This window comes from Lepidochelys kempii, chromosome 21 (genome assembly GCF_965140285.1).
Source record: "Lepidochelys kempii isolate rLepKem1 chromosome 21, rLepKem1.hap1, whole genome shotgun sequence".
NCBI lineage: Eukaryota > Metazoa > Chordata > Testudines > Cheloniidae > Lepidochelys > Lepidochelys kempii.
In genome coordinates this window covers 7,283,864-7,297,215 of record NC_136400.1, presented here as the reverse complement: position 1 = coordinate 7,297,215, position 13,352 = coordinate 7,283,864, and the positions used below count along the sequence as shown (strand labels likewise).

The following is a 13,352-nucleotide window of genomic DNA, read 5'->3' as shown; positions in this document are numbered from 1 at the left end:
ATTCTCTTTGCCACTAAGAATGCATTGGAATTGTGTGTTTTGCCATTCTTCTAAATGTAATTACCTTCTCCTTTCATTTCTTGCAATGGAGGGTTCAGATCCATGCATTCTGAATTAGCAGGGCAAAGGAAGCTGTAAGGGCTGCAGCTTGTCATGAGATTAAGGGCTATAGAAAAAGACCAACCAAATTGGGAACGAATTCTTAAGGAGAGGAAAATGAATACTTTTAATAGATAATCTATGGCACAACAGTAAAAAAAAAAAAAAAATGTACCTGCTTTGGAATGAAAAGGGCAGAATCACCTGTGATCAGTTACTCCTGTATAATAGATTCCATTGTCTCATAAAATTACAGGGCTCTATCTGGCCTGGAAATTCAAAGCTGGCACCTGTCAGGGTTTTTTTTTGTTTTTGTTTTTTAAATATTGCTTTTGTGGTGTCAATAGGCAGATAGATGCAAACAGTGTACGTTACTATTTCCCGAACATTTCATAATGTCTGGTATGAATTTAAACAGTCTTCTAATTCTTGACAGTGATCTAACTTTGTTTACAACACTGTTCTAGAGATGAACTCACATGCTACTTAGAATCCCTTCGATTGCCAGACAGTACCTGTTCCCTCTGTAAGGCTTCCACACCTTTAATTATGAGGCAAAGCAATATTTGCAGTTCACAGTACTGGTTTACGGAAATTAGTTTATCTTCTTCCCTTCTGCATCATACTCCAGAATTTGCAATTCTCATCAGGCGCTCAACTCCCTAATTCTTGCTCTTAACATAGTAGAATGCAATGCATTTCTCGGAGCTTCGCGTGCTGGTCTCTTCCATCCCTAGTACTCCCGTTCACTGCAGAGAAATCTTAAACACACACAGCTTGCGCCTAACATGAGGCCAGATGCTGAAGTCCCTCCTCAGGACAGGCTCCAATGGGAGTTGTGCCTGAGTAAGGATTTCAGGATCTGGGATATTCACATCATCAGATGGCGCCTCCCAAATCTCCTTTCAGGAAAACTCCCCAGGAGACCTCTTACTGTCGATACCCAAAAGGGTCTAAAGGTGCTCCTATATCTTGGAAAACTGCACTTATTCAGCTGCCATTTGCAAACCGCAGTGGAGTTGAACTGCTCATACAAACGGTAGTGCTGGTTTCCATTTAATTCTTTCAGATTCCCTTGCCACTGGAGCAACCAGATCCCTTCTGTCTTTGGTCAGAAAGGACTCAAAGAGCTTTCCCACCTCTTTATACTAGTGCCAGGCGTCTTACACAGAGGCTGAAAGTTGTCTTGGCTACAGCATATACCACAAGCACCCCTAGAAGGAAGGGCTGTCTGAGCTTGGGCTATTAGACTTTCACCAATCTGTTCGTTCTCTGGTAACACAGTCTCACCTACCCATTTAAATTGTCTGCACCCTATGATGTTTCAAGCCAAGGCTACAGTGGGGTATTCACCATGCAGCCAACAGGCTTTTCCATAACTCCTGCCTCAATTTAAATTGGACATTAGTGCTGAGCTGCCATGTAGCATTCCCCTTCCCCTGCTAGACCACCACAGCATTAGGCATTTACCCATTTGCGATACAGGTTGTCCTGTATAATTTTCTATAAGCCCCCAGCTAAAATATACCCTTTTCTCTGCTGAGTGCTGCAGATTTTATTTAAAGGTATAAAATATGCCCCACACATGGTCCCAGGTTCAGTCCTCGTGTATGGCCGGAATTGGGTTTGTTACACATGAACCTATGGACTATCAGCAGCACAAGACCCTGCCCATTTGAGCTGAAGGAGCAGCTTCCCAACTTGCAAGAGGCTCTATGTGGGCCTACCACTAGCAGGGACACAATCATGCACATCGAGTCAGTCTTTCAAAATGCTTACAACCATCAGCGATTCATTAACCAACACCAGTAGATGTAGATTTCTGTCCTGCAAAGAAAACTCGTGTGCAGATTCTGCTATCAACCCCTTCTTCTCAAAGGCTTGAGAGACAGCTCTAACCCCTGCCCTGTAAGTCAACAGACTGACTTTATCTGATCAGCGGGAGTAGACAAATTCCAGACCCCTCCTCTGTGAACACACTGCTTTGATTCCCCCAGACACCCAAACCTAAAGACTGTTTAGCAAAAGAGCTCCCCCGGGTTCTAACAATAGAGAGAGGTCTCCTGGGTGGTTACAAAGCCATTTTCAATGCAACAAATGGGGGTGCTATTAAAGCACTGTCATTTACCTGTATCATTGCATTTTCGATATTCCCAAATGGGCAGTAATCACAGACACTGAGGACATTAAAATGTTATGATCCCGGTCCATCAAATTATATTATTTCTGCTCAACAGAGAGGTGTAGCATAATGCAGTCGACACTAATATGTCTGAGCTTCCTGCTGCCTGGTTTTGATGTGAGGTTTCTGTTTCTCAGGTAACAATACAGTGAGATCTATCCCTGTTAAAGCTCAGACCCCTTCCTCCGTGCAGCTGGCTGACCTTACCCCCGGGATGACGTACCAGTTGTGGGTTTTTCCCAAATGGTCTAGCCCCAGCAAAACCTCTTACATAACCTTTACGACAAGCTCAGGTGAGACGGGTTCCAGCCCCGCTGTGCGACACCTTTCCAAGACATTTCATCCCATCCTGAGCTTTACCACTTGTGTGCTGTATCTTCTTGCTGGGGAGGTTTGGCCATGACCATGCATGGAGCAAATTTCATTCACTCCACTGACATTGTGCCCTCTCTGCCCTTATTATAGCGCTGGCTCAAGAAGCAATAAAATTCCCCCAGTCAGCTAACATTGTCTCAACTGCACGTTATGAAAACCAAAATCCCTGGTGCAGCCAATAATGTAACAAGCTCCATTTCAAACAAGGAATCCTACAATAAGGGTAGAGACCATGCGCTTGTCACGCAGCTATGCTTAAAACATTAAGACAGACTCCTGCAAAGGATGCTGCTGGTTACTGCAGGCTTTGTGTTTGCACTTTCACTTGTGTGCTGCTTCTTGTGGTGGTGGCGGTTGTTCTGGCACAGCAAAGCGTCTGTGTCTTTATACCTGGGTTATTGCAGGAATGGGTGTTCATACATTCATGACAAGATACGGATGAGGAATAATGCCAGGGGAATGTAATGTTTGTAGAAGGCCCACAGAGGGGGTCACAGAGGGGTATGTGCATAGGACTTTACAGATGCATAAGAAGGCAGGTATAGTACTCCAGGAACAACATGTGTAATTGCATGAGCAATTTTTCCAGGATTATCACCTGACTGCATTTTATAGATGCTAATTATAGGCTTGCTACAGAGCCCACTGAAGCCAATGGAAAGATGCTTATTGACTTCCATGGTTGTTGGATCAGGCCTTGTTTATTTAAAACCTCTGTGTTATCATTCCATGAGTTTTGGTAGAACCATAATAGGGATAACACGGTCAGCCATGGATTTTGTGGCAGGGAGCTATGTCTGTGATGCCTGCTGAAATTTGGCCCTAAATGTTTATTTGAAAAACAAACAATAACCAACCTTTATGTAGGACCTTGAAAGCAAAATATAGTGCTCCACAATCTCTCTTTAAGTAGGAAACCCTGAAACAAATTCTGTTTGCACTTGCATCATGCAGTGCTCCAGATGGAGATGCGGAGGAGAATTTGGCCTTTCTGTACCTTATTTGTGAAGTTCAAAGTGTTGGCGTCCTTAACTATATTGAGTTATCCTTATACCATAAGATGCTAACACGACAGATGGAAAATGCTAATATTCGTGCAGTGTCTTTGTATAACAATGCACAACTCTGATAAAATTCTAGCAAGTATACGGTACCATGGAAGAACAGCCTGACCTTGCCTGGGAACTGACTCAGTCTGATCTGCCTCTTTCATCTCTAACCACTATTATCCTGTGAAAAATGGTGAAACCCACACCACAATGTTTCTCTTATCACCATCTTTGTAAAGAATCCTTTAAGGACAGCCTTGGGGGGAGAAGGGTTAGTTTGACTTGGGTTTTTCCTATTTCTATGCTACTTTACATTACGTGATGTACGGAGTACGGGTGTTCCTAGCTAGGGCCATTTTTGTGGCTATACTTTTAGAACTGGAACCTCAAATCCAAAAAACCTTCTAATTTTGAGCATTTTGGCTTCAAATCCCTAAATCTGAGTTTGCCCCTACAGTTTCAGGTTTTGTTTGGATCCAAAACTGAAAGGAGGCTATTTTCCAGTTCAGATGTGGCCTGGAAGATTTCCAGAACACCTCTGGTTGCCACACGTTAGCCTTGATTTTGTCTCTAATTCTGAATCCCAAACCTAATCCAGATCCCAGCTCTATCTCCTTTGCCCCTCTCACTGTTTCTATAAGATGTTCCTATTTTCTTCTTTGTGAATAGCTGTACGTTGCCCATTTTAGACAGACATATCTCTTTACCCGCCTGCCTCTGTACCCCTTCTTGCGGGGCTCTCATGCATAGGAACCACAAGGGAAATCAAGGTTGAGGGAATCCAAAAAGCAAGTAGTTTGCTTGATTTTGATATGCACTATACCTTTATTTTTGTTATTCCAAAATCCACACTTTCTATATTTGAAGGGCTGCTTATTATATTGGCATTAAAATTTGAGGAGTCACCATCTTTATTCCTCTGATAAAGTCCAGATGACTACCCTAGCCCTATCACCATGGGATCCACAAAGCTATCAATCGTTTATGCATGCATGCATGCTGCAGTTTCATTTTTATCCAGGCTGGATGCTACTGACGTGAGGGTTGAGAGTCCACTGCCCCATCATGTGCCATCATTAATGTTTTATGACAAGAAAGCACTGTCCATTTTTTTTGGTTATGTTTTGCAAATATCTATTCTAGAGGTTGCTGCTTATTTATCTGCATTCAAATTGAAATAGCCCACCTGCACCGCGGCTGCAGTATACTGCACTCTGACTTCTCTGCCGACGTTATTGAGCTTTTGGTTAATCAGAACAGTGCTTTCCAGTTGTAAGTGATGCTTAACTACAAATGTAGCTTGATTTAAAAAGAAGGGGGGGTTTCCTTTTTTCACCCCTTAAAAACGTGGGAAGGAGGATGCAATTTTCTCAAAACGTACCAGTTACATTGGTACCTAGAAACCAACAGTGTATAAAAATCAAACTAGCACTGGATACATATTTTTGCTGCATGTCTTTCTGTGCGCAGTATTTTATATCTCTCTATATACATATGTATGCGTACGTATGAACACACACCGTTGTTTACAAAAATGATCAAATACGGTAGCTTACAGTACTGTTAGTACAACATGAGGGCTCATTGCCATACAATAAACATAGTATTTTTCATAGAGTATAATTATAGGCTGAGATTTTCAAGATCACCTAAAGGGTTTGGATGCTCAATCCCTGTTGATTTTAATGGGAACTGGTTTTTTGGTTCTGGGCAGCTTTGAAAATCCTACCCACAGTTAACCCCACATGCAAACTTTTGGAGCAAATTAGCTGTCATACAAGCAACAGTACAGTGAAGCCGACTGTAAAGACCACCTACAACATGAAGCACAGTTACCTCTTTAAACCCAGTCCAAGATTCAGCCTTCAGAGAAATGGCACGTGAGTTTTGCTAATCGCCTGGTCAGTGGTTTATGACCGATTTCGCTGTCAGTTCATAAGCTTGTCATTTTTAGTCAAAGCATGTTTTGAATCTCAGTTTATAATTAATTCAGGAAATCCAAAGTTAGTGCAACGGTGTTTCAAATTGATGCTTCTTGGATTACACGGCTTCTTTCTTTTATTTAGCTAAATTGCTGGCCATGCATAAAGGCAGATCAAAACATCCTGTCAAATTACAGCCACCCATCTATTCCCTTTTTTTCCAAAAGCTGTGATCAGTCACTCTGTTTACACTAAATATAGGTTTGCTGTAGGTGTAATTTTGGCATCGTGATTTTTTGTGGGGTAGGGATGGCAATTATCAGCCTACTTTGACAGCAGCCCAGTTCCACTATCCTAGTGAAAGACCCTCTGTTTAAAACACTCCCTGCTGTGGCAAATCTGGCCTCATTCCACAGTGGCATGATGCTTTTCTTTCAGGCGGTTTTTGCTTTCAGTTAAGAACCACTCCATTTCTCAGAATTGTTTCCCTGTAGAAATCCCATCCTGTTAGCATTGCTAATACAATTTCCTTTCATTTCAAAGCTCTCCAGTATAATTTTACTTCCCCCACCTCCACCACGAACATTGTTACTCTAATCCAATTCTCAACTCCATTAAATTATCTCACCCCTTTCATTATAAAAACTTGCATCTTTAAAGAGGGTTCAGCTCCCAGAGAGTGGGTCCTTTAGTAGAAAAGGGGCAGGCACAGAATACCAGCTGACAGTGTTAAAGGGGGAAATGTTTAAGTTGGCAGCTGACTCCCATTGAAAGTCAATGAAAACTGGACACCTATGCTACAGAAGGTTTGCCAGTAGAGCTATACCAGCAAACCCTCCTAGTGAAGATGCAGCTTCCACTGGTAAAGTGCTATTTCCGGTAGATCTTATACCGGTTTGCCAAATGAAATCAGCTATAAGTGTCTCTACACTAGGGTTTTGGCAGTATAATAATGTTTTTTTTTTTTAAAAAGCAGCCCGCTCAACCAACACTACCATATCAGCAAAAGTTCCTAGGATACAGCTGGCCTGACTCCCTTTTGTGCATTGAAAATCTCCTCCTAAAACTCTTAGGTCAGATCCTCAGCTGGCATAAATCAGTAATAGAGCTATGCCAATTCACCGTGCAAGGTTCTAACTCCATTTTCATTAATAAAAACTCCTTTTTTCTTTTTCCCCCTTGAACAATCCTAATCTTTGTAGCAGTTTAGCTATAAACATCCACGCACTAACATCAGGGTTTCAATTTGATCAGGGTTCAATTTTTAGGGAAAGCATGAATTGTCATGGCAAAAAAAAAAAAAAAAAAGATATGAAATATCCTAAAGTTGTGTTTAAAGGTATGGAACGCCCTGGCTCTGGAATGTTTAAAATTAAACCCATTTTTGACGGTGTTGACCAGTATACCATGCCTCTTTTAGATAGGCTTTTATGTGTAGGTTTCAGAGTGTATTTATATGGTGTTACTTTGTATAGTATCTCTAAAAACATCATGTTACCATGTTTGAGCACAATCCAAAAATGATCAGTTTGGGGAATGTATTAAGATGAAATGAAATTAAAGTATGATTCTGTGGCTTTTGCTCATATGAGTAGTCCCATGGACTTCAACTGGAACACTGATGCAAGCAAGGCTTGCAGAACCTAATCAGGGATCATCCTAAGAGAGCTTCCCAACAAAACATGCTTTTCCCCATGTCATTCATATTCTCTATCTTCATCTAAAGTAGCTGGTATAACATCAGCACTATTTGGCAGATCCAGTCCTCCGTGACCACTTGTCATGAAAGAATTGGGTGATTCTAAAATGTGGGTAAATTCAAAGTTCTCAGGCATTATTTGCTGCTGACATTCTGAATAAGGACATTAGATGTGGTTTGTCACCGCATGCACACAGTTCCCATTCACCTTACTTTCAATTGCATGCATTCAAGTGGAAATACCCAAAGGGAAAATATCCTTCCCACCCCTCCTGACTTGAAAGCCATGGCATCTGATTCTGCAGTCCTTGATGGAATTTTGGCCAGAGTAAAAAATTGCAGGATGGGGCCCACATGAGCAAAAGTGTCATTGCACCGAGTGTAACTGTGTGAAGGTTGGTCCAAAGTAGGGTTGATTAAGGATCTAACTGTATGAGTGTGTTTCACTGCTTACAACTATCTGTGCCTATGGAAGATGGTACTGAGCACTAGATAAGCTGGGTGGTTGACTGGCTCTGAGCCCTTGTTCACATTAGAATTTGATATTGTTTACCTAACTAGGTGATATTTAACAAATGTAGCATATTAAGGATTCTGGTACTGGTTCCTCATAGCCAATGTCAGATGAACAAAAAACAAAACCAATCTAGTTGAGGTTGTTTTCTTTATCACAAGAGAATTAACAGTAGGCGTTCGCTATCTTAGTCCTGTCAGAATGAACCTAGCAAATTCTGGCTCAGACTTTTGAACCCATTGGAGTCAGACCCTGGCAGTCCCCCATCTCTCTTGCCATGAATATCTATATTTACACTGCAGTCTGGTTACATTTAGCCCGCTAATGCACTGAAGGTTATTCTCTGCTCTGTTTTGTTGAATACCAGGTGCATGTCAATTAGGAGAGCCAGAAAATAGCAGAGAGTTGCTATTTATAGGCTAGAGCTTTGTTTGTCCTACTGTGTTTAGGAGCTGCAAATAACCATTGCCAGCATGTTGTAGAAGGCAGCTCAGGGACTGGAGTTAAGTGTTGGGATACTTTTACTTGCTTAATATTAAATTCTGATGGATGGCCTTGTCGTATGAAATAAGCTGTGTAATAGAGAGCCCCCTCCAGCAAGGAGACATATCATCTTTCAGGGCTCTAGGGCCAAGTCTCCTCTTCTTGGAATCCAAGGGTTGCTCATCAAGGATCTGCCATCAGGGATCTCCACTAGGAAATCTGCCTAGGAAAATTCTCGGGTGCCAGATATAGCTCCCTAACCTCCCCACTGGGGTGGACAGGGTCAACCGAGTTCAGCACCTGTTGTGGCAAAGCCTGGTCACCTCGGGTTGGTCACGTTTCCTCACATCAGCGGGGATGGCTCTTTTCAACCCGGGCCGGCAGGGAATTTGACACTTTATCAAACAAGATAGGTTGTACCACCTAGGTCCTGGTCTATACTCCGGCATTGCCCAGAGCGAGCAAAAGTGGTGGAGCTACACCAGAGCTGCCTTCTAAGCAAGAGTTAAAAGTAAGGGTAGCCTGATTAATGGAAACTCTGGCTTGTCCTAGCTTAAGAACCAGTGCTGGAGCCACTATTCCAAATGTTGACCTGGGGCTATTCCCTGAGAGGTTCTCCCCAACTCTGCCACTGCATGCACAGAGCACAGCAGAGTCAGGGAACTTTCTATATTTGGTGCTTTTGTTCTAACTGCCTGCCAGGAAAATAAAGGCTTTTAGATGCTTCTTGGATGAATTTCACACCCCATTTATGAAGGCTGCCTGAAATATAGCTTTCTGCTTACTTCCCATCACTGTAAATGGATGATCAAATCTGTTACCCAGCTTCTTTTGCCTTCATTTTTTATACACCCTTCATTAGTCTGTACTAAATCTATTTTATTTATGTTGGTTGTGATCCTCTGCCATGCACAGCTCTGGCCAGAATTTTGAGCTGACAAAGCGTTTAAAAAAAAAAAAACATAAAAAACACAGCCCATATTCCCATGTAATCTCAGATACCAAACTGATCAATACATACATACACACACACACAATGCAGAAACGTGGTTGTAGAGATGGATCATTTGTGAACTGGTGAACTGGGTTTTCCTAGCCAATTGGCTCAGTGTTTTTAATTCTCTCTGCTGTTAGATTCTGTCATTTTTAACTTGTTTTCTTGACATTCCTCTTACCAGCTTATACCAAGAACCACGTGGACATTGCAACCCAGGGCTGGTTTATTGGGCTGATGTGTGCCATTGCGCTTCTGGTTCTGATTTTGTTGATAGTGTGCTTCATTAAGAGAAGCAGAGGCGGGAAATATCCAGGTAAGAGCAATATCCAGCACGATCTTATTCACGCTGTTGAGTTTAAAGAAACCCCTACGCTTTCTGGAGCTAAGTCAGCTTTACTGATCTCCGCTACACACTTCTGAGTCAAAGTGTTTTTATTCCTCCCTGGTATGAAAATTAGTGGCACCAGAAAGAATTTCAGTTAATTAAAGGTGAAGTGAGCGCTCTGTGCTATGCTTGCTATGCGGGAGAAAGGCTGCATAGTTCATTGCTCTTAAGAGTGACCTGACATCTGCTCAACAAATAGACTTCTCTCTCTCTCTCTCTGCAAAAGGATCTCTTCCTGCAAACATCTCACTGAAATTTTCCCAAGGCAGAGACCGGACTTAGGAGAATTCACCCAACGATGCCCCCTCTATAGCCATTTGAGTTCCTACGCCTTGGTATCCAAGCATTGTGGTAACGCTCAGTACCCGATTCTGCAAGCCCCTCCGTATGTAGGACTCCTATTCCAGTCAACACAGCCCTGCAGCCAGAAAGCTTGCAGGATTGGGTCCCAAGTAAGATACAGGGCAAATATCCTGCAGTTGCTTCACAGGAGATAAGAGAGACAGACGTGAGGTCAAATTGCAGTATTAATAATGGCCTGTGTTCTGATCCCAATGCAGATAATTCCTTCCAGGGAAGAGAATAATACTGAACCCTGGGGCTAATGCAGGGCACACTGAGCTGCTCAGATGAAAGGCTACTGTGCATGAAGTACAATAGTCAGCATTTGCCAACAGCTGCCCCACAGTAATATTATCAGATCATTACTTCCACTATACTTAGAATGGGATGTATCTGTTTACTGTATGGCAACAGCTGGCAAATGTTGACTCTTTAAATTGCTTCATCTATTCACCACTGGAGCCTCATTAGAAAGAATTAAAACCACGAGCATAATAACTGTATCTCATGTACCACTTTAAACCCACGCTTAAGGCTTGATAAAGAAACGGATACAATTGGCATCCTTAAACTCCTGTGGCGTCCCACTCCCGATAAAATCTTTCACGGTATTTGCAACATTCCTCATTCTGGGTCTAATTCACCTTTGTTACACTCCACTTTTACATCTGCAAAATCAAGGGAGTTGTGCCAGAGTAGCAGTGGCGAATCAGGCGCCCCTAACGCAGGAAATAACCGCCAATACCAGTGGCAAGGTAGATACTGCAGTGCAAGATTTTAATAGAACCCACGGTAGACCCAGGTGAATCCAGGGGTCCCTTCCTGGCTGGGATTGTGTGATACTTCTCTCCACTGACCCCTACAGAGTTATTCTTTAATTTCTAAATAAACCCATCCCAATAGAATGACAGCTCTTTTGGAGATTAAAAACATGAAATGATTTATAATGACTTTCCCAGTACATTTGCCAAGGGCTCTTGATCAGATGTGTAAGAGCATTGTCTCACTCAGTTTCCATGTCATTTACCGTCCTCGCTTTGTATTCTCCTCATCCACATTCCTTAGCAAAAAACAAAAAACAAACACAAACACAACACACACCCTCGAAAGAAGGAGGTCCTTGAAACTATGCAGCTAGCTTTTTAAAATCTCCCATATTTAACTTAACTTTTGCTTGTTGGTGTGCTTATCACAGTGCGTGAAAAAGTTGAAGTCCTAGATCATGAAGACCACAAAGTAGATGATCCGTCATTTGACTACAGGTATGTCTCTACTTGGCATGTGTGTTCAGTAAGCCACTTCCATCCCACCACCTGCCCGACTCCAGTCTCACCCCTTCTGTTCTCCCCCGCCCCACATAACTATCACCAAGGCACTGCACTCTCATGAATTACTTTTCACCTTCCTTTTCCTCCTGTCTCCCACTCTGCAAGATCTCTGCAAAAGGAGACATTCCTGCCTAAATATCCAGAAAAGTAACCAAACTAGAATGTTCTAAAAAGGTTTCCTTCTTTCTCCACCCTCTGCGTTCTTGAGGCAGAGAATGCTCTGACAACAATCACTGGGGACAAGATCGTTCCCCTTGGGAGGAAACTGGCCTCAGACACACACAGTAACACACCAAGAGCCAAAGATCCTGAGACAGTGCAAGGCTATTACAGCCACTTGACACTCTGTTGCTCAGTCTTTTTCTTAGCGTTAGTGCGCTATCGAGAAAAGAGATGTCCCAAAGCTGTTCAAATAAGCCCTCAGAGCCTGTAAGAACTCCATCATACATACAGGGGGACCTGTATGGAATCAGATGCCAGACCTTACCCTAGAGGATCCCAACAAACTCCATTGAAATATGCCTTTCACTGCCTAACAGACACTGCTCCAAGAGCTGTGACCTACCCCACATCTTATCAGCCCCTCTCAAACTCAATGGCATCCTTGAAAGAACAACAGCCATGTCTCCATCCAGCCACTACAATACTTTAACAAGGGGCTAAGTGAGTTTCTGTGGCTGCGTGTGGTTTTGTCTTCACAGCTCCACATTGGTTTCCTCATTGCTTCCACAGAAAGAAAAGGGGTAAAATTGCCAGCTCTTTAATTTTCTTGCCTTTTAGAGTATTAGTAACTGGGATTTACAGCATCCTTGCTCCTTCGAGTGTCTGTAGCTTGTTTTTACATTATGATTTTGTTTTACTTAAGTAACTGCCGTGAACCTTTCCATAGAAGTTTGATCCAAAGCCCACTGCCCTCAATGGGAATCTTTCCCCTGATTTAATGAGTTTTTAGATTAAGCTCTGTGCTATTGCTCAATATTCCCAGCATTACTAGATGATAAACTGAAATACCAAAGATGGGAAGGACTTATTTAAAATGCAGAGCAAGTTACGATGCTTTGGTATCAAGCTGCACAGGACCGTAGCGCCCCAGACAGCTATATGAATAAAAGGCAAAATAACTGGATCCTTCTGGACAATCATGTTTGTGTCATTTAGTAGCAAGTTGCTACAGTAATTATGTTCCAGTTGTGGCTGTTTTTCTCAAGAGGATGCCATGTGACCAGAGCTGTTTCATTTTCTGCATGGCATATGCAAAGATACAGGATGCAAATAAACCCCCAGCAAAAACTGAAAAGCTAACACATTGGAGAGTCAGACAAATAGAAACTCCTCCACACTCTCAATCCCTTGCATGTTTGAGCTGTGGATTTAGCACTCTCATGCTACGCCATTGGAACGTCAGTTTGTACCAACTGGTTGCTTAGGCTGTCTTCTGTCGCTTCAGCCACAGTCTGTGCCCCCAATAGCTGAATGTTCATTTTGCAAGAGCAGCCTGCTCTGTGCATGCCTGCACTCTGACGCCAAGCCGTCCGTCAAGCACCCAGTGGTGAGGTTCTGACAAGATAATCACATGGAAGGGACTTGCTTTGTTTATCACCTTCTGCCAGTGCTAAGAAGCCAGCCCAGCTGGCTCAGTGGGACACAGCAGGACTGGAACACAATATGGTTTATTAGCCTGCAGGCAGCCAGAGTGAATTTATTCACTCTGAGAGGCTGTTCTGCTGGTGGGAAATAGTTATTGTGATAAGGGCAAGCTCACCTTGACAGAATAGCTTACGAAAGTTCATTGCAATTTACATTAATGACTGTAACTTATTTTCCATGCACTGTGTACAAGTCCGAGGATATCCCTGACCAGGACTTGAGAACAATAAAAGAGCGACCAGCCCCTAGCAGGTCCATTTCAGGTTTCACCCTGGGCCCAGTACACATGGGACGGACTTTGGGAATTTCATCAGTGTTGCTGAAACCCTG

At 42.7% G+C, this 13,352-nt stretch overlaps 2 protein-coding genes across 35 annotated transcripts in view; one reads left to right on the top strand and one right to left on the bottom strand.

Moving 5' to 3' along the window:
* Window positions 1-13,352, bottom strand: part of RBBP5 (RB binding protein 5, histone lysine methyltransferase complex subunit) — a 174,565-nt gene that overhangs the window by 43,306 nt on the left and 117,907 nt on the right. The gene's annotated exons all lie outside the window — the stretch shown is intronic.
* NFASC (neurofascin) overlaps window positions 1-13,352 on the top strand; it is a 187,617-nt gene that overhangs the window by 162,421 nt on the left and 11,844 nt on the right. For 17 of the 32 annotated variants that reach the window (XM_078849742.1, XM_078849746.1, XM_078849743.1 and 14 more), the window contains 3 exons: window positions 2,419-2,574; window positions 9,502-9,633; window positions 11,243-11,309. In XM_078849742.1, the coding sequence (XP_078705868.1) occupies window positions 2,419-2,574; window positions 9,502-9,633; window positions 11,243-11,309 (355 nt within the window). Of the gene's footprint in view, window positions 1-2,418; window positions 2,575-4,848; window positions 4,967-9,501; window positions 9,634-11,242; window positions 11,310-13,352 lie in introns of those variants that run through there. The other 15 variants (XM_073319995.2, XM_073319990.2, XM_073319989.2 and 12 more) reach the window with 3 other exon arrangements.